At 45.7% G+C, this 25,508-nt stretch overlaps 1 protein-coding gene across 12 annotated transcripts in view; it reads right to left on the bottom strand.

Annotated features, from left to right (window-relative positions):
• RIPOR1 (RHO family interacting cell polarization regulator 1) overlaps nucleotides 1-25,508 on the bottom strand; it is a 118,165-nt gene continuing 92,657 nt past the window's right edge. For 7 of the 12 annotated variants that reach the window (XM_034425793.3, XM_060681597.2, XM_034425790.3 and 4 more), the window contains exons 7-22: nucleotides 24,974-25,126; nucleotides 24,795-24,858; nucleotides 23,854-23,897; nucleotides 23,374-23,499; nucleotides 23,125-23,273; nucleotides 22,499-22,628; nucleotides 17,829-18,527; nucleotides 15,310-15,431; nucleotides 14,040-14,220; nucleotides 13,146-13,281; nucleotides 11,147-11,308; nucleotides 8,944-9,102; nucleotides 7,558-7,754; nucleotides 6,284-6,367; nucleotides 5,466-5,556; nucleotides 1-1,047 (exon numbers count right to left, since the gene is read on the bottom strand). In XM_034425793.3, the coding sequence (XP_034281684.2) occupies nucleotides 950-1,047; nucleotides 5,466-5,556; nucleotides 6,284-6,367; nucleotides 7,558-7,754; nucleotides 8,944-9,102; nucleotides 11,147-11,308; nucleotides 13,146-13,281; nucleotides 14,040-14,220; nucleotides 15,310-15,431; nucleotides 17,829-18,527; nucleotides 22,499-22,628; nucleotides 23,125-23,273; nucleotides 23,374-23,499; nucleotides 23,854-23,897; nucleotides 24,795-24,858; nucleotides 24,974-25,126 (2,595 nt within the window). In that variant the 3' untranslated portion in view covers nucleotides 1-949. Of the gene's footprint in view, nucleotides 1,048-4,565; nucleotides 4,630-5,465; nucleotides 5,557-6,283; nucleotides 6,368-7,557; nucleotides 7,755-8,943; nucleotides 9,103-11,146; nucleotides 11,309-13,145; nucleotides 13,282-14,039; nucleotides 14,221-15,309; nucleotides 15,432-17,828; nucleotides 18,528-22,498; nucleotides 22,629-23,124; nucleotides 23,274-23,373; nucleotides 23,500-23,853; nucleotides 23,898-24,794; nucleotides 24,859-24,973; nucleotides 25,127-25,508 lie in introns of all 12 variants that reach the window. The other 5 variants (XM_087877240.1, XM_087877239.1, XM_034425791.3 and 2 more) reach the window with 1 other exon arrangement.

Here is a 25,508-nt window from a genome sequence, read left to right as displayed (position 1 = left end):
TCGTTTGCTCAAACTTCTGTTTATTTCAGGCTTAAAGTCAAAATTAGCCAAACCTCTTGATAATTACATTATATATATATATATATTTATAGCTATGTAGATGTACAGATAAATTTATAGATACTTTGTAGAAAACGACTTTTTGCTTCCATTTGGCTGCTGCCTCCCTCCCCACCCCAACACGCACGCAAGCACACACACACACTCACCCACGCACACATGTACATAAAAAAATATTAAAATAGCACAAGAAGAGGCAACTTTCGCCCGTTACGTTTCCATCTTCCATAGCATCGTCATTATAAAGACATTGGTTTCCCTTCCCTCGCTGGGAATAAAGGACTCCCCTTCCTGTCGTTTTTTTTTTCCCCTCTCCACCTTGCAAATCCAGAGGAGAAAATTCTGCAATTTATCCAAAGCCCTAACAGAGGATCTAGCTGGCCCCAATTTCCTGCAAGATTCACAGTCCCCGAAGGGTGGAGAGAACAGTGGAGAACAGAACAGGTTAAACATTAAGCAGGACTTTCAACGTGCATCTTCAATGTAATCTCATGCACTCGTCTCCAGTGTATCTCAAACCGATGACTTTTCCTACCGCTAGTTTTCTCCAGCAGATCCAAATAGAAAGGGATGTGTTTCGGTGGTGGCTATAATGATAGCATGCCCAGTTCAATACCATCCTCCGGATTCAGTAGGCTTCTGTAGGAGGAAGAAAATCGTAGAAGGGATCTCCTGGCCGTGTTGCTGCTGGAGCCAATGAGCATTTCTCCACATAAGGCAGTAGGCCAGCGGTACTAATACTGCTGTGGGCATGGCCCCACAAGTGACAGAGCTGCCCACTCTGCCAGAGGCCGATTTGACTTTCGGTTCGAAGGACTCCGCTGAAGTTTTGCGGCATGCAAGGTCCGTGCCCAACAAAGGATCAGCAGGTGGATGGATGCTGCATCCTTCAGAATGCAGTACTGGCCATGCTGCCCGGGGCAAAGATCCGTGGCAAATTGTCCAGGGATTCTTCTAGCCTTCGATGAGCTGACTTGCCATCGTCCCCTGAAAACACACACACAGAAATCAGGTGCCCATCAGGATAATTTCTGCCTCAACTTTGGACACAAGTCTGCCAATGCTAGACTGCAGGCGCTGACCACGGCGTAGGCCGGGGTGTCAAACTCGATTTCACTGAGGGCCGCATCAGGGTTGTGTTTGACCGTGGGGGGCGGGGTGGGGTGCATGGTCAGTGTGGGCGTGGCCAGCTCAACGTCACTTGTGTCGGGGGCACCTGTGGCCTGAGTGCACTGCCAGCGAAAACGGGCCCCAGAGCTCCGTTTCCGGCTGCGACGGCCTCCTGCAATCTTCTGCCAGTGAAAACGGAGCTTGCGAGAGCAGCGTGCGGCCCTCCCAAGCTCCGTTTCTGGCCGCAATGGTTTCCTGCAACCCTCTGCCAGTGAAAACTGAGCTTGGAAGGACCGCAGAGGCACCGTGGGCCGGTCTTCTGCTGTTTCCAGGGTGGCCCCGTGGGCCAGATCTAAGCACCCCTTGAGTTGGACACCCCTGGTCTAGGCCCTGTACAAAAATCTGACCTGGGCTTTTTTTAAAAAAAATCTCGTACTTTCTTGGGTGTTTCCTTTTCTGGCTGCTCACTTGCAGTCAAAATAGTGGCAGCTTTTCAGGAACATTGTTTATTCAATATAGTGGTCTAATTGCCTCTTGAATTTTGACCGTGGTCCATGATCCAAATATAATAATCATTCACAATGTAAACGTTGACCGTCAAACTCCCTCTTTTAAGGAAGTGTTTGTCTAAGTACCTTGTTTTCCCCCAAAATAAGACATCCCCTGATAATAAGCCCAATCAGGCTTTTGAGGCATGGCAATAAGGCCAAGTGCTTATTTCAGGGTTCAAAAAAATATAAGACAGGGTCTTATTTTCGGGGAAACATGGTATGTGCTCAATTCTTAAGCATTTTTGGTTTTGTTGCCGACTGTCTTATTCTGTGCTAAGTCTCTAATATACTTCTTACATCTTGTATGTGAACACAGAATTTTGTTTGAGAGGGCCCCCGCCAAACATATTATATAATGTGATGCGTGAAGACCTTCAACTGAGCACGTGTTTCACTGTTTCTGCCCTCTCTCGCTTACGTTTCAGCTAGGGCTAGATCTATTTATCATTTGTTCCATGCTGATGTTTCTTTGAGCCACATGCATGTAAATACGGGAAGGATGGTTGGGAGACATACATCATTAGGCTGACAATCTTGAGAACTTGGTGCGTAAACTTCACAGCAAGGGACATCTCGGCATGCTAAGCGGATAACTTACATTTGAGAGCACAGAAAATGGCTGGGTAGACATTGTAAGAGAATCATGTATAGCAGGGGTCTCCAATCTTGGCAACTTTTAAGCCTGGAGGACTTCAACTCCCAGAATTCCCCAGCCAGCTTTGCTTCAAAAGCTTTGCTGGCTGGGGAATTCTGGGAGTTGAAGTCCTCCAGGCTTAAAGTTGCCAAAGTTGGAGACTCCTGATGTATAGCATGTGGATTTGGAAATTACACCTCTCATTTAAATGCTTTGATCAAGCATTTTGTTCAATTTGTACAAACACATCCTTGGGTGGCCCTTAAGTACCAGATCCATGTTTGTTCTTCAGAGATAAGGAATGTTTAGCACAATCACCCAATACTCCGATGTCTTCCGAGACACGTGAGCAGCGATTCTCAGAATTCCTAGGAACTCTTGATAATTTGAAGGTTTGCACTAGATTGGGGGAGGCTAATAATTGGCCCAGGGGAAATTAAATCATCTTGCTTACTTTTCCAAATTCTGTAGAATTTGGGTGTAGCTCCATTCCATATTTTGAAAGGAATTAAATGTCATAAACCTCTTCCGGCTGTCGGCAGACAACTTTAGAGAATTTGCAGATGAATAAAACAGTAGGTAGATTTTACAGGATATTAGTGTGTTGCACTTCTCAAGCCAAGGATCGTATTTGGCTTTTGAGTGGCACCACACCCTAAAAGAGCTGGGCAAGGTCATGAAAAAAAAAATTAATCCAAATTTACTTTAATTAAATATGGTCTCCTTGATAAGTATTCCTAGCATTGACAAGCATGGGGAATTTCCACCCCATTGTTTCCGAGCTTCTTCTTGGCCAGGGTTTAAACTAGCTTCTTTGGGTATCAGGATTGGGAGCAATGCAATTTGAAGGAAGGAGCCAATCTATTTTCCTCTTGCTCTCCCACTCCTCAATAAATGAGGCTCCCGTGCAGAACTTTTACTCTGCCGAACTTTTCTTAAAGTTTCTTAGAAACGCAAAATACCCTGAGTTGAAAGGACTGCAAAAAAAAAAAAAAAGTGCTTTCCTTAAAAATCAAGGGACAATACAGAGAAATTGGGTGTGATTTGCCTTCAGAAGAATTGGATTCAACATCTGACTTCTCTGATTAAAAAGATCAGGTGAAGGTGAAAGTGAGTTCTGGACATCCGAGCATTCAAGTATTGCTTATTTCTTTGGGTCACTCAATGTTTCTGAAATAATCTTGGGATTCTAAAGGTAAAGGTAAAGGTTCCCCTCGCACATATGTGCTAGTCGTTCCTGACTCTAGGGGGTGGTGCTCATCTCCGTTTCAAAGCCGAAGAGTCAGTGCTGTCCGAAGACGTCTCCGTGGTCATGCGGCCGGCGTGACTCAACGCCAAAGGCTCACAGAACGCTGTTCCCTTCCCACCAAAGGTGGTCTCTATTTTTCTACTTGCATTTTTTACCTGCTTTCGAACTGCTAGGTTGGCAGAAGATGGGACAAGTAACGGGAGCTCACTCCGTTATGCGGCGCTAGGGATTCGAACTGCTGAACTGCCAACCTTTCGATCGACAAGCTCAGCGTCTTAGCCACTGAGCCACCACATCCTGTTGGGATTCTACTGTAACTTTCTTTATGATCTCCTTTGATACCGTGCAGTGAACTGAAATTGGTTAGTGTTATTGGGCTGAAGGAAAAGTGTTGTTTGAAATCCTGAATCCTGCTTAAGATGAGGCTTCTTCTCAGTGTGTGGGATCCAATCAAAAGTCACAGCAAGCCAAGGTTGCATAGCATGGGCAATGCAGTGCTAGGTGGACAAATAATCACTCGCTTCAGACCACATGCTAACTCTTAAACCCAAATTAACACAATACAATTTACTGGGTTCGTACCGCATGCAACACCTGCACAACTAAACCACATTTAGGGTGAATGGGAGAGCGTAGTTCACTTCTACTCAAGACAGTTATTAGATTCACAATGACACACACGGTTATCCAATCTCATTTTAGTCGTAGCATCTTGTGTGTGAACCTTTAATCTGGGACTAAAGCGGAGTCCCTCAACCAGCGTGCCATTCCATATGCAACGAAGACAGAGACGTGCACAGCCAGGACACAAGCACAGCTGGAAGATGCCTGCAACTCGGGGGCCACAGGGAAGACGTAAACCCAACCACATCAGGTCCGATGAGACCCAAGACAAGAGACACCGGTTAGACATGCAACGGGCAGGGAAGGGTGGCTAACCGACTGGCTATGAGATCCCGACCTGTGCAGCTGCTGTCGTGACCCAGAAGTCTACTGAGCCCATCAGAGGGTTCTTTCAGTGCCATCTATCAAAGGATAATAAACAGCAAGGACTACATAAGTGCCTTTATTCTCTTCCCAGAATAGCACTAGCACTTAGATCAGGGGTCCCCAAACTTGGCAGCTTTAAAATTTGTGGACTTCAACTCCCAGAATTCTCCAGCCAGCATAGCTGGCTGGAGAATTCTGGGAATTGAAGTCCACAAGTCTTAAAGCTGCCAAGTTTGAAGACCTCTGACTTAAGACTCATATACTGCTTCACAGTGCTTTTACAGCCCCCTCTAAGCGGTTTACAGAGTCAGCCTATTTCCCCCCCCCCCCGACAATCTGGGTCCTCATTTTACAGACCTCGCAAGGATGGAAGGCTGAGTCAACCTTGAGCCTGCTGAAGATTTGAACCGCCAAATTGCAGGCAGCCGGCAGTCAGCAGAAGTAGCCTGCAGTACTGCACTCTCACCACCGCGCCACCGTGGCTGAAAAGATTGTTTTCAGATGGAAACAGGCTGAGCCCACCTTGAGCCCGTCAGAATCGAACTGCTGGCAGTCAGCAGAATTTAGCCTGCAATACTGCATTCTCGCCACGGCTGTGGCGGATCATTTTTTCTTTAAGCAAGTAGTGCTGATATCGTGGGAGGCCAATCTCGGCTGTGGTACCAGCAGAGATCAAGAGAAGGACTGGAGATTTAGGAAGGACAGGGCTTTCCTACAGAAGCACTGCAAAGCCGTCGAGTATAGAGTCAACTGAACTAGTTCTTTGTGTAACGAGACCCCACGCCCTCCGTCCCACCAGCAACAAGCCCTTCTCCTAGGGTAGGAGAAGATTACGGCTGTCTGGAAAGAGAGCAAGGGGAAGCGCACTTACCACACATAAGGAGGCTCTGTTTGGCTGCGTCCCGCACGGCTTCCTTGTCAGTTTGGCACAGATATACCAGCTGTTCAATGCTCTCCTTGGCCTGTGGGTTGGGGGGAGTGTTAAGATAAAGGAAATGACATTGTTCCTTAAGGAACTGAAGGGAGCTTAGGTAGATGATAGATAGATAGATAGATAGATAGATAGATAGATAGATAGATAGATAGATAGATAGATAGATACTGTATTTTTCGGATTATAAGATGCACTGGAGTATAAGACGCACCAAGATTTCAAAGAGAAAAACAAGAAAAAAGTTTTTGCCCTTTCCGGTCTCCCAAACCCTCTGAGTGCCCCATTTTTGCGAAAAACGAGCCCGTTTTTCAGCTCCCAAACCCTCTATGCATCGCGTTTTTGCCCTCCCCAGCCCCCAGGACCACTCTGCAGGCCACCCGAACCTTTTGCGTGCCCTGGTTTTATGAAAAACAGGCCTGTTTTTGGTGAAAATGGGACACACAGGGCGGGGTTTTGGGAGACCAAAAATGGCTGTATTCAGTGTATAAGATGCACCAACATTTCCACCCTTTTTTTGGGGGGGGACTCGGAAAAGTACGGTAGATAGACAGACAGACAGATAGCCGGATAGAGGGACAGACAAAACAATATTCTCTAACATTCAGCTTCTTCCAAGTGCTGTCTCCAAAATTTATTGCTGGTTATTTTGAATATTAAATTTTGAATACTGCAGAATAAACAAATTTATTCTGAGAAGCACCAGCCAGTAAATACCAGGAAAGACGCGGAGCTACAGGTGATTATTCAGCCCTCACCTTAAGGCAGCCCAGAGCTGCACAGGCAGCCACCCGCGTCTGTGTCTCATCATCCTCCAACTGCTCCAGGAAGCAGATCAGGGCCTGAGAAAAACATCAAAACAAATCACTCTGCTTGGCCTCAAAGGAAAGCAGCCTCTTCTTTTCAGAGTGATGTGTGTCCTCGTGTCTGTTTTGGAACCCTTGGCTTTGAAAGTTTATGCAAATAAAGAATAGGGAGGAATGGATTTTATAAATGCCTTCCTTTCTCCAGCGTTAAAACCTACGCCATGAGATCTGTCGATCCACAATACTGTTCCCTATGGCTGACTAACAAGCCTCCTCTCCTCTCCTCTCCTTTCCATTCCTCTCCTCTCCATTAATCTCCTCTCCTCTCCTCTCCTCTCCAATCCTCTCCACTCCTCTCCTTTCCACTCCTCTCCTTTCCATTCCTCTCCTTTCCATTCCTCTCCTCTCCATTACTCTCCATTACTCTCCTCTCCTCCTTTCCACTCATCTCCTCTCCTTTCCATTCCTCTCCTCTCCATTCCTCTCCACTCCTCCATTCCTCTCCACTCCACTCCTCTCCTCTCCTTTCCATTCCTCTCCTCTCCATTCCTCTCCTCTCCATTAATCTCCACTCCACTCCTCTCCTCTCCAATCCTCTCCACTCCTCTCCTTTCCACTCCACTCCACTCCTCTCCTTTCCATTCCTCTCCTCTCCATTACTCTCCATTACTCTCCTTTCCACTCCTCTCCTCTCCTTTCCACTCCTCTCCTCTCCTTTCCATTCCTCTCCACTCCTCTCCTTTCCATTCCTCTCCTCTCCATTCCTCTCCTCTCCATTCTTCTCTCCATTCCTCTCCTCTCCTCTCCTCTCCTCTCCACTCTTCTCCTCTCAGCCTACCTGACTCCGCTGTTACATCCTCAAACCCCCCACAGCTTCAACCTTAAACTGTCTACCATGGATCTCACCCCATTCCTAAGAGGTCCATAAAGGCATGCATAAGCGCACCAACGTGCCTACCGTCCTCCTCCTCCTGTCCCCATTTATTTTAGTCATTTCCTGTGCTCATGTCCATGTTTATACGTATACCTGTTATCTTGTACATGTTTGACAAACTAACTAAAATAAAATATACAAAATCTCCCCAAAATTGCAGCAATCAAATTTCATTGTAAAAGCCCAAGAAATGAAACAATTCCTTTAAGAATGTGTAATGTGGCTGTGTATAAGAATGAGGTATCCGTTCATCTATCCATTCCCAGGCCGCAGTAAAAATTAAAATACTTGCCCGCTCCCGAAAACTGGGGTTCTCCGACAGGTTGCGCAATTGTGCCGTTACAGCCCCAATAACTTTGGTGTTTCCTTCCACAAGGAGCAAACTCAAAGCTTTCAATCCGTCCTTGCGTAGCCGGCTTTCGGGGACTCGCTTCAGCGCCTTCAAGACCACATCTTGGTCATCAGAATTCAGGTTCTGTGCTAGCAGAACTGCGGGGCCAATGAAAAGACAAGCATTGGCGTTAACGACAATACGATCCAAGGTGGATCTTGTCCAAATCGGCTGATAATATTCCAACTGGGGAAATCTCCAACCCAATCCCATCGCTTTCCTTCTGGGAAGGTTTTTAAGACGGTCCACGCTGAAAATTCTCACTTTTTGAGATCACAACCGAAACCAATTTATGGCATTTAATTCATGGCAGCTATTCACACAAGCAAATCAGCTTGCCATCATACCCTTAACTGGTGTCAAGCATACTTGGGAATTCTTGTATCCTAAGAGAGTTATCTATGGTGGCTCTACCGTATTTTAGGGGTGTTCAACCTTAGGTAAAAGTCAAGGTTCCCCTCGCACCTATGTGCTAGTCGTTCCCGACTCTAGGGGGCAGTGCTCATCTGTGTTTCAAAGCCGAAGAGCCAGTGCTGTCCGAAGACATCTCTGTGGTCATGTGGCCGGCATGACTAAACGCCAAAGATGCACGGAACGCTGTTACCTTCCCACCAAAGGTGGCCCCTATTTTTCTACTTGCATTTTTTACCTGCTTTTGAATTCCTAGGTTGGCAGAAGCTGGGACAAGGAATGGGAGCTCACCTCATTAGGCAGCACTAGGGATTCGAACCGCCTAACGGCCGACCTTTCAATCGACAAGCTAGGCATCCTAGCCACTGAGCCACCACGTCCCACCTTAAGACTTCTCAACTCCTAGAATTTCCCCCAAGTCTTAAAAGTTGCCAAGGTTGGACACCTTTGCTTTAGGTAGAACCACTGAAACTCAGTACCAACACACTGATCTTCAGCAATACATTATTTTCCTTTTTTTTAAAAAAAAAATAAAAATTGATTTATATGCCGCCCTTCTCTGGAGACTCAGGGCGGCTTACAATGCGTTAAGCAATAGCCTTCATACTTTTGTATATTTATACAAAGTCAGTTTATTGCCCCCACAAACTGGGTCCTCAATTTACCTACCTTAGAAAGGATGGAAGGCCTTGAGCCTGGCGAGATTCAATCTTATTTTAATTGCAGACAGCTGGTGTTAAATTACAGAGCTCTGTCTGTTGAGCTATCCAGGCTCCAAAATTATTTTCCTTTTTGGCCTATTAGACCTTTTCCTAGTGTCCCCCAGCTGCAAAACAGCTGCCCACCCCACTATAACGTTGGCTAAACACACGTTACCTTCTTCAGCCAGCTCCATGATGTAGGAGTCCAGTGTAACCACAGGCAGAACCTCAAAGTGGCTCCAATATTGAAAGAGGGTGACCTGCTCGACTTGACAACTTCCCTGACGCCTGGGCAGCCTGTGCCCCAAAAGTTCTTCCACCAGCTTTACACACACTGCAACAGGAAGAAGGGCACAAGCAGAGATACTCCGTGCATTAGTGTCATTTCTAGGAACAGAACTCGAAAACTTCCTGGAGCCACACCTAAGTAGTATGTAAGTCCCCATTTGCTCTTCGATAAAACTAGTACCATAGACACGAATCTTAGCAACGAAGGAATAATTGCTTCTTGAGTAGGACTGAAAATATATAAACGATTGTGAATCCGTCTGCTTATGCCTCGAAACTAACAGTATCCAACAAGTATAGGTAGTCCTCACTTAGCAACCAGTCATTCAGCAAATGTTGGAAATTACGACAGCACTAAAATAAGGGACTTTAGTTTAGTTTAGTTTAGTTTAGTTTAGTTTAGTTTAGTTTAGTTTAGTTTAGTTTAGTTTAGTTTAGTTTAGTTTAGTTTAGTTTAGTTTATTTGATTTGTATACCGCCCTACTCCCGAAGGACTCAGGGACTGAGTAACTCACAATTTAGATCAGTGTTTCTCAACCTTGGAAGCTTGAAGATGGGTGGACTTCAACTCCCAGATTCTGGGAGTTGAAGTCCGCCCATCTTCAAGCTTCCAAGGTTGAGAAACACTGATTCAGATGCTTGGCAACTAACTCACAGTTATAGCCTTGCAGCCTTCTGTAATTATGTGACTGTCATTTGTAATCTTTCCCCAAATCAGTGGGGAAGCCAGCAGGAAATCACAAGTCACAGTTCTGTGACACCACACTTGATTCATTTAATTGCAGCCGGAATCGACAAACTGACACCCTAAGTTGCACACGGTCACAAGTCATTTCATGTAATGACCACATCAATTAGCCCGTCCCAATTGTGGTCAGTAAGTGAGGATCCCTTACTTATATTGGCTTAGCTGAACACGTAAGTCTCACAGGCTTCCTATAGGTAATGAAATATTATTTTTGGTAGCAATGTGTTTTGGATCTGTTTGTTGAAATAACACCATGCCAGAGAGAGACTTAAAATTATCCTCAAGGTAATTCCTTTATAAAAGCTGAGCTGGCTACTTATGTGCTTATAAAAAAAAGAAATTCATTAGGAAAGTGTAAAATGTTGTCTTTGGCTCATAATTCAGCTCTTTGGGAGTCCTAGCTTAAAAGAAATCCCAAATATTCACTCCCTTAGGTCCATGGCATAGGACCTAGTTATCTTCGAGACCGCCTGCTGCTACCGACGGCCTCCCATCGACCTGTGCACTCCCACAGAGAGGGCCTCCTCGGGGTGCCATCAGCCAAACAATGTAGGCTGGTGACCCCCAGGGGGAGGGCCTTCTCTGTGGGGGCACCTACCCTCTGGAATCAGCTGCCCCCAGAGATAAGGAGAATTCAAGACCTCGGTGCCTTCCGCCGTGCCTTTAAAACTTTCTTTTTCCAGCAAGCTGGGCTGGCTTAACATTTTTTAAAAACATTTTTAACTGGTTTGTCATTTTAAATTGGGGCCAAATTAATATATATCCTTTTAATTGTTTTTAATGTTTGTATTGTATGTTTTTAGCTGGCTGTACACCACCCTGAGTCCTTTGGGAGAAGGTGCGGTATATAAATTCAAAATAAAATAAATAAAATAAATAAATAAAAATATAAAAATGCAAGCAATTTCTTGCAACCATCCCAAAAGAAGAGGGGAAGAGAGGAAGGAAGGTGGGTGTGGGGTCTTCGTTGCTCTCTGAGTTTGGGTGATTTCCTGCAGATGTTTTATTATCCATCAGTGATCAGTGATGTTACTTAGCTGGGTAATGCAACATCTGTAAGAAAACAACCAAGCTCAGAGAGCACCAAGGACCCCATAGTTCAACTCTAAGCTATACAAATATTCTCTCCTATTGGTACTCAGAAAGCTGCCTAGGACTTAGCAATTTGTCCTTCCCGTGTGACTCTGTCAATCATACATGATCTGCCTGTCCTGCCTCCCAAAACAGATCTATGCTTCCATGGCAGACTAGATTCAGAGCACACCATTTGAAAATCCAGAATCTGGAGAGGGGAAAGAGAGAGAAACAAGCAGGAATTACTTTGAATGTAAAACACACTCACCTGAATCGGCCAAGCCCGGCTGACGGTCATTGATGCGTGCTGCATACTCGGCCTTAAAGTTCTGCATGAACTTTTCTACGGAGCAGGTATACACATTAGGGACAGCCACACATCTGTCCCAGAAAGAGAAAACTCCTTCTTTCCACTTTGAGAACTGTACCACTGAGAACAGAAACAAAGGTCCAACAATTAACCCTTCTGGTTATCCCATCGCCATCCAAAGGAAGGTCTTCGCCTCGATTCACAGCCTTGAGTTTATGCAACGTCTTCCATTGTCCTATGGAAGTACCCAGCTATAAATGTTAATCCCATCCCATTCATGTCAGAGGCACCATTTAAGGGGCTTCCGGATTAAAAAGATTAGCCGGTGACATCGCCATTGCCCGTGGCATATCTGTGGCAGCTCCTTTTATGTCCTCATCAAGGAGCTGGAGCGATTGATGGGAGCTCACCCCCACCAAACAGCACCACTGGGGTCTCAAACGCGGGCTTCAGTGGTGGGTTGCTCCCGGTTTGCCCCGGTTCAGGCGAACCAGTAGTGACGGCTGCGGGAGGCTTTTCCCACCCTCCCAAACGTCATCAAAAACACTCTGCACATGCGCAGAAGTTTCGTGCGAGCGTGCAAAGCGAGGGCATGCGCCTGTATCAGGCCTGTATTGGAAAATGGCTGTGCCCAAAGCTGATTGGCTAACAGTTTTGAGGTCACAAATACTTAGCTTAGAATTGGTCCTAAAAGTTTTTTTTTTTTTTTTTTTAAAAAGTCTCTTGATATGATGTATACAACAAATGCAAGGAGTGGACAAAATAAACAGATGGACCCTTGGAAGGCAAAATAGGAAAGTTCGCCCACCACAAGGAATTATGGCAAAAGTGGAACGGCTAATAACAATCCCAAATAAGTAGATTTTCCCCATAAATAAAAATAAGAGGAAAGCAAATTCCACAAGGAAAGAGACACGTGTCCCTATTGTGTTTTTTGATGCCTTCAGTTACACACCAGGGGTGAAATCTACTTACCTTTCTTACCGGTTTGGAAGTGTGTGCATTTCCAAATGTAAAAACACATTAATTCCTTTTTAAAACCAGGAAGTAACGACACCCGGGCGGATGGGCGGAGACTCGCGCAGCCATCGCTACCGGTTCTCCAAACCACCTGCCACCATCGCTACCGGATCACCTGATCCGGTCCAAACCGGGAGCATTTCACCCAGTGGTGAAATGTAAAATTTGTTACTACCGGTTCTGTGGGTGTGGCTTGAGAGGGGTAATGTGACTGGGTGGGTGTGGCCAACTATTTTTTTTTTTTACTTTTAAAAGCAGTTTTTCTACAACCTCTTTGGCCGAAGAGGTTGTAAAAAAAAAATGCTTTTAAAAGGCTCTGACGATCCCAGCTGAGTTGCCTGATCGTCAGAGGCTTTTGTTTTCTTTTAAACACATTTTTTTTTTGCTTTTAAAAGAAAAAATGCTTTTAAAAGTTAGGTATAGAATATGGAATATTTTATTGTATGTTTGTATATATGTACATATAATACATATAGTATATTTATATAGTATAATGGAAATTAGTCAATAGGTGACGTTTATGTATGGTATATGCAAATTTGTTTCTCAATTGAGAGAAACTTGTATGTTTTTTAAATGTTTTTTCTTTTAAACAATAAAGTTTAATTTATATAAAAAAAAAAGTTAAAAAAAATTGCCTCTGATGATCGCGTGGCTCAGCTGGGCATGTGGGGGGGGGGGGCACGGATTTTTGCTACCGGTTCTCCGAACCACCCGCTGCCAGTGCTACCGGATCAGGCGATCCGGTCTGAACCGGGAGCATTTCACCCCTGATTTCACCCGTTACACACCCTGCATGTTGTCTTCCAGGACAGGTTGGTTCATAAGATATATTCTACAAACATGTTCTGATTGTTCAAGTGTTGATCCCTTCCTTCCCAAGAGAGAGGGATGTCAGGGCTCGATGTTGCCATCTTCAGAGGGCCCATGGTCCTACCTTCCTCAGCGGAGCCGGCCACCCCTGCTCGGTCCACGATCAGACGACTGGCCATCTCCAGAATCTGCACGTCTCTTCCCAACCTGTCAAGAGCATACATTTCCTGGCAGCGGAGAGGCCCAAAGTTGCCCAGCTTCTATGAATCAAGACACACATCGCAAAAGATGGTCAGGAGCAAGAATGAAAAAGATGCGAAATCATATGGTTTTTATTCAGAAATGACAGATCCGGATAGGATATTCACAGGAACAGAAGATAAAATAATTTTAAATATATATATATATAATTACTTACTTACAATTGAATTAGAAGAAGAGCAGGTAAAAGAAACAATGATAGCCTGGGCAAAAAAACTTTGGATACACAACTGAGCTAGATAAATGGCAAGAGTTATGGGAAAGGAATTAGAAATTAACCATGTCCACAGCATATAAGGAGAACCAATATAAATGTCAAGTGGCAGTTATCTTGGGGTTTTTATAGCAATAGCACTTAAGATTTATATACCGCTTTGTAGTGCTTTAACAGCCCTCTCGAAGCTGTTTACAGATTCAGCATATTGTCCCCAACAATCTGGCTCCTCATTTTACCAACCTCAGAAGGATGGAAGGTGGAATCAACCTTGAGCCGGTCAGGATCGAACACCTAGCATTGGGCAGAGTTAGCCTGCAATACTGCAGTCTACCACGGCTCGTCCTTGTATGTTTTCTGTTCTATTCGTCTCTTTTACAGTTGTACTGTTTTTTTGTGAAATAGGTGGCTATAGGAATTGGCCAAATAAATAAATAAATAAACCACCAAATTAGGTCATTCCAGTCCATTGGGAAACTCAGGTTTTAAAAAGATAAGGGCAGACACACGCCGGACGTCAAAAACACACGTCTTTATACTCACTAGCAGCAAGCGGTTGCAGTGGTTCAGGTGCAAGACCAGGGCCTTGTCAAGGAATTCGTTGCCAGTGGTCAAGGGCTCCAAGCTGCCTTCCGAGCTCAGGCACCCAGCGGAGTCTTCAACTGTCGTGTCAGCAGTTCCTGGCATTTTGCCCACAGATGGAGCCTGGCCGTTGCTTGCCACCCTGTAAAGAGAGGCGTTGGGTAAAATATAAGCCACCTTCCTGTCTTCCATAAACCCCACCTGGCCCGTGTACTCGCTTTCCCTACATGGTGACCAGATCCAGCTTAGAAGGAAAACGCAAAGGCTCAACCTGAATAAATTTGCCCGTGATTTCTGTCCACCATCAGGGTGGTGTTGTGGTCTGCCAGCAGCCTGCGGAGCTGACAGCGGAGTCGGACAGAGATGAGGCTGAGGAAGAACATGGGCCAGTCCTGGAGGCTGGGGAAGGCCCGGATGAGGTCTCTGCATCGGAGGCAGAGATGGGGCCAAGGCCATCGGGGAATGATGTGTGGACTTCAGAGCCTCCGGAGGCTGACAGCAGAGAGGCAGAGGAACAGGAGGAGCCTGTTCCTAGTGCACATATGAGAAGAGCTGCCATACTGGTTGTTGGAAGAAATCATTAGGGCACAGAACTGGTTGTTAAATTACTTGAATCCCACCACTGCCCTGGACTCTATGCTATTCTATTCTATTCCATTCTCACTTGCCAGTAGAAGTGTGTGTGTGTAAGAGAGAATGAGAGAGAGAGGGGGGGGGGAAGGAGGGAGGGAGGGAGGAAGGAAGGAAGGAAGAGGGAGAGAGAGAGAGAGAGAGAACATATCTTGGTGGCAATGGCAGCCATTGGCCATGGAGTGGTGCTGCTGCTGCATTTTTTGCTGGCTTCCACCTGTTAGACCAGATGGCTTTAGATGGATTCTCAACAGCTGCATCAGCACCGTGAGAAAAAGTCACTAGCATCCTGTGGCAAAATCTTGCCAAGAAAATTGTTTGGAGGGAGCAGGGTCCAGCCAGACACAGGAGATATACGGGTAGTCCTCGACTTACAACCACAATGGACCCCAAAATTCCTGTTGCTAAGCGAGACCGCTGTAAAAATTGAAGCTATGCTGGCTGGAGAATTCTGGGAGTTGAAGTCCACAAGTCTTAAAGCTGCCAAGTTTGAAGACCTCTGCACTAAATGAACTATTGTAAGTCAAGGGCTACCGGTATGCGGTATTGGCTATGGGCAGTTGCGGGCCACTTTAAACCCGCCTTTAGCCAGTTTACTCACTTGTCTTCATCTCCGTCGGAGTCTTCTGATTCAGAAGCATTAAGGAAGCTAAAACTCTCGAGCGCATGTTCCACCGTCAAGCTGGTACTGGAGGCTCGGCTCAGGCACAGCCCTTGTTTTTGCTTGTGGGGTGGAAATTAAAAACAAGTGTTAGATAGATTCTCTTTTGGATCGAGCAATTTTCCTTTTTTTTAAAAAAAAGATTTAAAAAAAAAGTTTTTTAGTATAATAATTCCATACATATTTTGTGGATGGTGTACTGACTGGGTCAAGTTTTTTTTAAACAACGCTAACAATAATAATACAAAGAAGTATGTGTGAGCCTAATTTTCCAACTTCAGCAACACTTTTCTCTCTTCATAATCCTTTATCATCTTTCCCATTAATTCATTTAAACATAGATAACATTTGTTTGTTATCTCCTACTAAATCACCATCATTTAATATTTTAAGAGTTACTCATTATTCCACCATAACTTCAATATTCCAAATGTGTAGGATTACTAATAACGCCATATATTAACAATTTTTAATCATTCCTGGGTGCGTATCTCAAAATCCCCACAATTTCTAATCCTTAATATTTTAAATTCACAATATATAACACACTGTTATTATTACCCTGTGTCCCCGAAAATAAGACATCCCCTGATAATAAGCCCAATCGGGCTTTTGAGCGCATGCGCCAAAATAAGCCTCCCCCCAAAAATAAGCCCTCCCTGAAAATATTTAACCGCAGAGCTAGAAATCAGGTAAGATGGCAAGAGGAGCCCCATCTTGCTCCATGCGCCCCAAAATAATAAGACCTCCTCAAAAATAAGGCCAAACTTTTATTTTGGGGTCCAAAAAAATATAAGATAGGGTCTTATTTTCGGGGAAACACGGTAATAATACAATTAAATTACTTAATCCTAAATTTCCATCTACTAATCTTAACTTATTTTTAGTTATAATAAATTATATTACCTATTAATATATATACTACTATTGTCCCTGTTTGTATTTTCCCATTTTATTAATATATTTCCTCATTCTCCATCATCTCTTAACCTTTTTAAAATTATTGACATTTTAGCCAGCCTTTTATCTCTCTCTCTTGGAATTTTACTGCTATTCCTTTTGCAATCATCTGTCATAAATCTGGGAGATGCCTCTATTAGAGCAGTTCAGCATCTCAGCAAACCAAGTTTTCATTAAAATTCAAAGATTGCTAGAAAACCGTATTTGTATCATCCTTGGTTTATATGAACACGGAAGCCTAAAACTGCAGTCTATCTACAGCCTATGAACCATGCAGAATTCTCTGCATTTCTCTGCGATGGTTTTTTTGTATGTTGTTTTCCTTCTCAAAACAACCAGTATGGGCCTCTAATGTGTAGGCAGGAAGTTTATCTTGTGAAAAAAGACAGCGGAAGTGTGTTAGTTGAAGATATACCCTACAGTTGCCCTCCAAAGTTCATAGGAACAGATGTGGTGAGAAATTTAACTGAAAATAATTTACTACACACAGGAGGTGTATAGCTACATCAGTCCCTTCAACGTTTGCCTGCCTTCCTAGAACTGGTCAGAATTGTGCAAAACGTACATAAACATAAAACAAAGATGCACAAAGTGAGAGAGCTTGCATCATTCGGGAAAGTTCTCAAAGCCAGGTTTTGGATGGAGGAATTCCAGAACTCCTAAAGGGGAGCAGTCATGCAGAATGGCAATTAGCAGATCGCAAAACAGGAGCGGGGAGTTTCCAAAGTTAAATGCAGCCTTTGTTTTAAAGCAGGAAAAATCTCATGGAATCGCTAACTCTCTTGAGATTTTGACAGATCTCGAGGAGGTGACTCAGAATCTCGTGACGTCTGGAATAACGCCAAAAAATGTCCCCGAGATAGAAAAGCGATTGCTAAAATTTGCAATGTTCAGTTTTATTTCTTCCAAAATGGCAGCCAGATAATCCTTCTGATCTCCACTGATGAATTGTTCTAACTGTCAGGAAATTTCTCCTTAGTTCTAAGTTGCTTCTCTCCTTGATTAGTTTCCACTCATTGCTTCTTGCCTTACCCTCAGGTGCTTTGAAGAATAGCTTGACTCCCTCTTCTTTGTGGCAGCCCCTGAGATATTGGAAGACTGCTATCATGTCTCCCCTAATCCTTCTCTTCACTAGACTAGCCATGCCCAGTTCCTGCAACCGTTCTTCATATGTTTTAGCCTCCAGTCCCCTAATCATCTTTACCGCTCTTCTCTGTGCTCTTTCTAGAGTCTCCACATCTTTTTTACATCGTGGCGACCAAAACTGAATGCAGTATTCCAAGTGTGGCCTTACCAAAGCATTATAAAGTGGTATTAACACTTCACGTGATCTTGATTCTATCTCTCTGTTAATGCGGCTTAGACTTGTGTTGACTTTTTTGGCAGCTGCAGCTCACTCTCCTGGCTTAAAACAGTATGAGAAGACCTCTGGAAAACAGTGTTCAGTTTCTTTGTGTAAGTGCTATGAGAACCCCTCCAGCTTCTACCCACTCACTTACCAAGAGAATCTCCTCAAGATGCTTGAGTTCCTGCTCCAGAACCTGCAACTCAGGGAATTGGCCCCGATAGTCATCCAGAGCAGAAGCCAGTGTGTTGATGGCCTCCTCAAGGCCAGAGTCCACAGGTTTGGGCCTTGGAACTTCTGAGATCCCTGATGGCTGAAGCTGTCCCAAGGTTGATGGGACCAAGGAGGACTTGGGCTGTTGAACCTCTGGGGCTGGACCAGGCATGTCCTCACTCTCCTTTCCAACAGGAGTGGCCCCATCAGACTCATCTTCTTGCTCTTCGTCCTCACAGATCTGAGTGTCTAGTGGTGAACCCACACTTGGGGGTGAGGAGTTCGTTTCCAAGGGTGGGACATCCCAAGAGCTAGACTCCTTGGGGGCAGGGCACTCCCTCTCTTCTGCTATGGGCAAATCTACACTTGCTTCACTGATCTGGCTAAGAGTCCGGGCATACGGCACGTGTCCATTGGCCATGGCGGTCTCCTCTCGGATTGCCGGCTCTTTGTCCTCGGGTTGGGTGAAAGCAATTTCAATGGCTGGTGCAGTGGCCTGCACTGCAGGTTGCACAATAGGCCTGGGCAATGAATGTCGGGCACTTCCGGACAGCTGGGGGCTGGAAGAGTCATCGGACGACTCTGAAGAGATGGACCAGGCTGCCCCGTTCTCCAGTTCCTCCTGCTGCCGCAACATGTTCTGAAGAAAACGACAACATGGATGAGATACAACTGCAGCGAGCATCGCAGGTCAGAATGAGTACACAAGCAGAACCTCTTCCACCCACAAACACACTCATTCTTTCCACAGCCCCAACTTTGCCTTCTTCTGGAACATCAACAGTTCTTCTTCCTTGACCTGATGTGCCAACTCCAGCTAAACATAAGGCTGCAGCTGAGCTAACCAAAACCTGTTTCAGCTGCTTCATGTCATCTTGCAAATGACCCGGGGGCAAATATACATATTTGCATTTTTATAAGATTGAAACTTTACGCTGGCTATTAATAGCATACTTTGAAAACTTCTAATGTTGAGATAGGACAGATGCCATGGAGGTTGGGATAACACCTCCCAATCCCATAATAGTAATCTCAGCCCTATTCCTTCTTATTCTCCAGTTAGTTATCTACACACAGGAGGCTGTTCAGTTTGGGTGGAGAGAGAGAGAGCCAACTGTCAGTGGTTTGATCTAGTCTGGGAGAAGAACTGGCTTCTAATAGAATTCATTTTCTTCCATTGCTCCTCAATCTTTGCATCAGCTTGCCCTCTGGAGAAAACCATCTACCCAGATGTTGATGCTGGCATGTCTCTTGTAATTTGCTCTGCCTTCCATATACATTGGCAAACCCCCAGGGAAGAGTGACCAGCTATTTCTCAGCAACTGAGATGCCCTCCTGAATGATATGGGAGATTCTAGAGTTTTGGGGTAACCATTCCGAGTTGGGACTTGCTGTCTCATGCTTATATCGCCTCCAAAAGCCTTTAGTAAGAAAGAGGTTAGAATAAACGATGGCCTTATTGGTAATATTGAATTAAAAATGGCGTGCGAAATGCAGCCCTGCGAACAAATAAATCCCTGCTCAAAACTCCTATTCACACAATTTAAAATTCTCCTTAGCAATGATCCCTGGTTGGGGTTACATCCTATCTAATGACTCGTTTTAATCATACTTTCTTGAATAGACCTGATTTACCAGCCTCATTAAGCCATACAGCATGGTTGATAAATTACAACAGCTGAATTTATACCCTGGGCTAAGCCAAACCAAACAAGCCAGATTATGATGGTATGTATGATGATAATATGACTGTATTAATATTATTCTTCTCATTTTTCCTATTAAAGGTAAAGGTTCCCCTCGCACATATGTGCTAGTCGTTCCTGACTCTAGGGGTCAGTGTTCATCTCCGTTTCTAAGCCGAAGAGCCAGAGCTGTCCGAAGACGTCTCCGTGGTCATGTGGCCAGCATGACTCAACGCCAAAGGCGCACAGAACACTGTTCCCTTCCCACCAAATTTTTCTACTCTATTTTTCTACTTGCATTTTTTACCTGCTTTCGAATTGCTAGGTTGGCAGAAGCTGGGACAAGTAACGGGAGCTCACTCCGTTGTGCAGTGCTAGGGATTTGAACCGCTGAACTGCCGACCTTTCGATCGACAAGCTCGGCGTCTTAGCCACTGAGCCACCGTGTCCCTTTCCTTTAAGTAATCTTTCCTATTACTTATCTCCTTTTCTACTTCTGACTATAACTTTGTTGCTCGTATCTTTATGCTTTCTGTTGTTTTATTTAGTTTCCTAGTATGATTACTGTATGATACTAAGTGTTGTATGATGATTTATGATGAATTTATTTTTATGATGACTATGTTGATGATTTATCACTTATAGCTTTTATGTTCAATGAGAGTTTATGCACCGAAGACAAATTCCTTGTGTGTCCAATCACACTTGGCCAATAAAGAATTCTGTCCTGTCCTGTCCTGTCCTGTTCTGTCCTGTCCTGTCTTATCCTATCCTACCCTACCCTACCCTACCCTACGCTATATGTGAAGCAGTAACCATGTCTCTTTATCTCATCTCTTAAGCAGACTTAACAATACAAGAGTCAAGTATAACTTTGGGGGAAGCACCATATTGTCTCAACTATCAGCTTGTAGGTGGGTTAAGGTCAAAAATGGGCGAAGAGACCCATTCTTTCTCAGACATCTTCTCGTCCTTCTCCTTCTCCTAGACAGGATGTCATCAAGGAAGATGCAGGTAATCCTCGACTTACAACAGCTCATTTAGTGACCGAAGTTACAATGGCCCTGAAGAAAATGACTGGTGGCCGTTTTTCACACTTACGACCGTTGTAGCATCCCCATGGTCACACAGCCACTTGGCAACTGACTCATATTTACGACGGTTGCAATGCCCCGGGGGGGGGGGGTCACGTGATCCCCCTTTTGTGAACTTCTGACAAGCAAAGCCAATGGGGAAGCCAGATTCACTTAACAACCTGGGCAAGGAAGGTCGTAACATTGAGCAAAACAACTGTCTCACTTAACAGCAGAAATCTGGGGCTCAATTGCGGTTGTAAATTGAGGACTACCTGTAGGTCTTACACAAAGTCTGGATTGATCAACTTCAGAGGGCTTCTGAAAGTATGTCCAGAGTTACTTCTAAGTAGACCAAGGTTACACACGGCCCACGAACTATAGGTTGCCAACTTCTAATTTAAAGGAAGACCTTCCATGCTAAATTGTTCAACCGTGGTCCCTCCCGATTTCCCGGCCCTGCAGGGGTAGCGGATAGTAAACACACAATCAGGAGTGACTGCTACAAGCCAACAGGACAAAGGAAGCCCGTACAGTTCACTACAGTCAAGGACCACTTATCTACCTGAGCTCTGCCAGGTGCTACGGACTAAAGGAGAGGTTAAAGCAGAGGAAGCTCCGTTGTGGGGACACACCAAGCGATGCAACAGTGCGGGCACTTACGCAACCCTGAGACGCCTTTGTGCTGAGCTGCACCGAGGAGACGTCGCTGCACGAACAGCTCCACGGCAGCCTTTCCAGGACGCTCTCTTGGAAGACGTCCATCAAAGCCCGCCTCTGCTTGGGGACCGCCTCCCAAGGCAGGCTCTTGAGCGGAGAAAGAGGCAACCCATCAACACCCAGGACTTACAACCTCAGGTGGGCTCTCTAAGTTACCGCTTATGGCAGGGGTGTCAAAAGTCGATTTCATGGAGGGTCGCATCAGGGTTGTGTCTGACCTCGGGGGGGGGGGGGCTGGGGTAAGCATGGCCAGCTTGATGCCACTCATGTTGGGGGCGCCTGTGGCGGCCCGAGCGCTCTGCCAGTGAAAACAGGCTCCCGTACTCCCGTCCCTCGGGGAGGGCCACGAGCTCCGTTTTTGCTGGCAGAGGGCTGCAGGAGGCCTTCGTGACCAAAAATGGAGCCTGGGAGGGCTCTGTGCAGAGGCACTGGAGGCTGGTCCTTTGTTGTTTCCAGGGCGGCCCTGTGGACCAGATCTAAACACCCCGCGAGCCGGATCTGGCCCCCGGGCCTTGAGTTTGACACCCCTAGTTCAGGGGTGGGTTCTAAATTTTTTTTCTTACCGGTTCTGTGGGCGTGGCTTATTTTGTGGGTGTGGCTTGGAGGTCATGTGACTAGGTGGGCGTGGCTAGCTGGTCAGAGTCATTTCTGACTTACGACCAGTCCTCGCACTTACGATCCGACTCATTTGTTTGCTTTTGACACTGATCAGCTGTAGGATGGCCCTTTGAAGCCCCGCGGCAAGAGTTTAAACAGTTTTTTTCCCTCTAGTCATCAGCTGGGAATCAGGAGGCAGCAATAGATTGGGGGTGGGACCAAATAAAAGGTAAGAATAACGTGGTGTGTGTGTGGAGAACCGGTTCGGTGAAGTCATATCGTCACCGCTACCAGCTCGGCCGAACCGGACCAAACCGGGAGGAACCCACTACTGCCCTGGTTTATGGGATCAGGGTGAAGAACGCCCTACTACTCTGCAATAAATCTAGCTGTCTATTTCCTCCAGTTAGAAAGATCAGAGAATTGTTCTCCTTCCATTTAGCGGTGAAAAAGCTGGTGATGAAGCCGTAAAGACAAAGCGCTTTCCATTCTCCCCACATCTTAATAAACGTAGCACCCACTGAAGGTGTACTCACATAAAAGGCTTGTTCCCTCATGGAAGGGGTATCAGGAGGGCTCTGGTTGTATGTGGAGAACCGCTTGTTGACCGTCGATGTCTTGTTCACAGTACTGGCAGAAGACGGCTGGTCCTCTTTATCAAACGGACTGACGGAAGGAAAGCATCGTAGTTAGTGGAGAAGAAGGAAGAGTGAGCTGAAGGGAGAGGTAGCCCCACATCAGTGGTGGGTTGCTACCGGTTCTCCCCAGTTCGGGCAAGCCGGTAGCGGCGATGGTGAGGTGAGAGTGAACCGGTTCGCTCTGACTGTCAGCTGGGCTCTCCCGCCCGCCCCTGTGCTATACCGACCTATATTTGTTTGTTTTTAGCCCAGCTGATAGGCGCAGCAGAGTGGACTGCCGTGCCTCAGCTGCTCTGAAATGGAATGCGCTTGTGCAAATCGCGTGCACGAAGCGAACTGGTGGTAACACCGGTTGAAACCCACCACTGCCCCACATGCTCTTTACATCACTTGGAAGATCTTCAAGGAGACACTATGGACTCTCTCACCGGGAACCCTTCTCTCATTGTGGCCCCACACAGACACCCAACAACGTCCTAATGTTAGAGAAGAACAGAACAAGCCCAAAGGCCAAGAGAACTCACTTCCAATTGACCTCTAGGCTTAGCTTGATTGTGCCTAGGTCATTGATGTCAACTGCCACCACTTGGGGCAGGGCGGCAAAGAGATCCTTGGTCTCGCAAGAGACATTCCCCACCACTACATGGCTGGCCAAGCTCTTGAGTTCCGTCACCTGAAAGGAGAAAAGACAAAAAAGAGCAGAATTATCGTGAATAAGGAAAAGACATCTTCTTCTAGGTAGGAAGACATCTGACAAAGGAGACATCAATCACCTTGATAGACAGAAATTCTGTGATAAGGGGCAAGAAGATCATCTCCTCGCTATCCCAGACTTGCTTGCTGTTGGCTTCAATGCGACCCCGTAGTTTCCATCGCTGGCGCCCATACCTCATGAAGATCTACCATGAAGGAGGAGGAATTTGGGTATCGATTAGATGATTAGCAATAAGATTCAGACTCACAGGTTTAAGCCAGCTTGACTGCAAGTCTTCCTGTGATAACAAACAGAAGGGACAAATTCACCCGATTCCTTAAGTGATAGCAACTTTCCAACCTCTAGGATGACGCTAGATATGAACATCTGGAACACCAGGCAGTCACCCGCTGTCCACACCCCCAAGGCTGTCAGTGAGCAGAAAACAATCTCTTAACTAGCTCCCATTTGCAAATTCAACATTTTTCTTAATCCTACCCAACTCTAGAACTTGTACTTTTCTATTCCCTCCACCATCACCCATCTTGCTTTTACAAACCTCATACTGGTCGCCTGCACAAAGCCTAGCAAAGCCAGCCAATCCTGCAAGAGAATGACAAGACAAGGCAAGGCATAAGACATAACAAGACAAGACATGACAACTGTCAGCATTCTGATGCTGCCATAAAAAGACGAGGCTTGACTTTTCACCTACTTATTTTCTCTGTAGATAATATCCCCTAGGAGATGGGATGGGAGGGGAGAACATTCCTGTGGGGTGAGGTCAGAAGCTGGGGAGACTGACTTGGAAGATGGCCAATGAGAAGATGAGAATTGGGGAACGGAAAGGGAAGGGTTTGGGGGTCAGAGGGTTAGTATCGGCTACGACGAAGTCGGGGCCAGATCTGTCGTACTCAATAAATGGAATATTTTCAGCAAAGATTAATTGTTTGGGAGTGCAATTTATTTGAGATGACATCGAAACCTGACAACAACATTAGGACTACCTAGATGGCCCATCTAGGTAGTCCTTACGTTCCTTCATAAAGAATTAGAAGGTAATACATTATAAGGTCATCACCATCCCATCGCTTTTCTCCAGATGCACATTTATGAGAAAACTTTGCGATCTGGAGGAGACATCAAAAGGCAAAGTGTCAAACAGCCTTCTCTTTCTACTGCGCCAAACCATCTCCTATAGTCCTCAAGGGTGGTGTGTGAAATCTGGTCCTGAGGTGAGGGGAGGATGAAATGGCCGAGTAGCCTTGAGTCCCTTGTGGGGAGGAAGAGACTGAAGGGAGATCTTCCTTAAAACTTCGCAGTATTTATCTAATAGTTATGCAGTCCGTGCTTTAGTCGGGCAAGATTCCTGTCTATAGGCGAGCAGCAATAGACATACCACTCTAATTAGCTCATTGTATGATTTCTGATTCCTGACAAGGTGCTTTTAAAAATGGCCGACCAAGCTTCCTCAGGCAGATGTGGTTTGTTCCTTCCTACCTTTCATCTTGATATGGAACTCTCCCAACTGGCTTTCCAATTCACTCTCCAACAGACACATATTCTGCATGGGGAGAACATCGACAACCAATTGTTAATGCCGTCAACCCGGGAACTCTCCTCTTGTTCCCCCCCCCAACCGATTTCTTCCTCCCTGAGTGCCAGCCATCTTGACTCACTTCCGTGTACTCCTTGTAGCCCTTGCCAGCTTCGGCCAAGCTCTCCCGGGCCTCCTTGCTGCCAGGGGAACCGGCTGTGTAGGCCTTGACCATGTTGTGAGCTCCATCTCGGAGCCGTCGCTGGATGCAATACGCCTCATAGAGCTCATCGATCTATTGAAAAGAAACACGGAGAACGAGCGTGAGAAGCTGCAAGGTGATTGAGCAGAAAGCCGAGCCGGCTGTCAGGATCGCTGCTGAAGTATCCAGAAGGTGGACTCATAGACCACAGGTGTCAAACTTGTGGGCGTCAGGTTGCCATCATGTGATGTTTCGCGATGTTTTTCCCATTCACAAAGCTGGGGTGGGCGTGGCCTGCGTGTGACGCATTTGGCCCATGGTCCGCCAAGTTTGACACCCCTGTCATAGACCATCATAGACCACACAACAAACTACCCTATTTTTCGGAGTATAAGACGGACTTCTTCCCCCCCTAAAAGGGGGTGAAAATTTAGGTGCGTCTTATACACTGAATGTAGCCCTGCCCACCCACTGG

The sequence above is a fragment of the Pantherophis guttatus genome, chromosome 11 (genome assembly GCF_059756535.1).
Source record: "Pantherophis guttatus breed Tessera chromosome 11, ASM5975653v1, whole genome shotgun sequence".
In the NCBI taxonomy this organism is placed as follows: Eukaryota; Metazoa; Chordata; class Lepidosauria; order Squamata; family Colubridae; genus Pantherophis; species Pantherophis guttatus.
The sequence above is the reverse complement of the archived record's forward strand: the minus strand, read 5'-3'. Positions and strand labels throughout refer to the sequence as shown.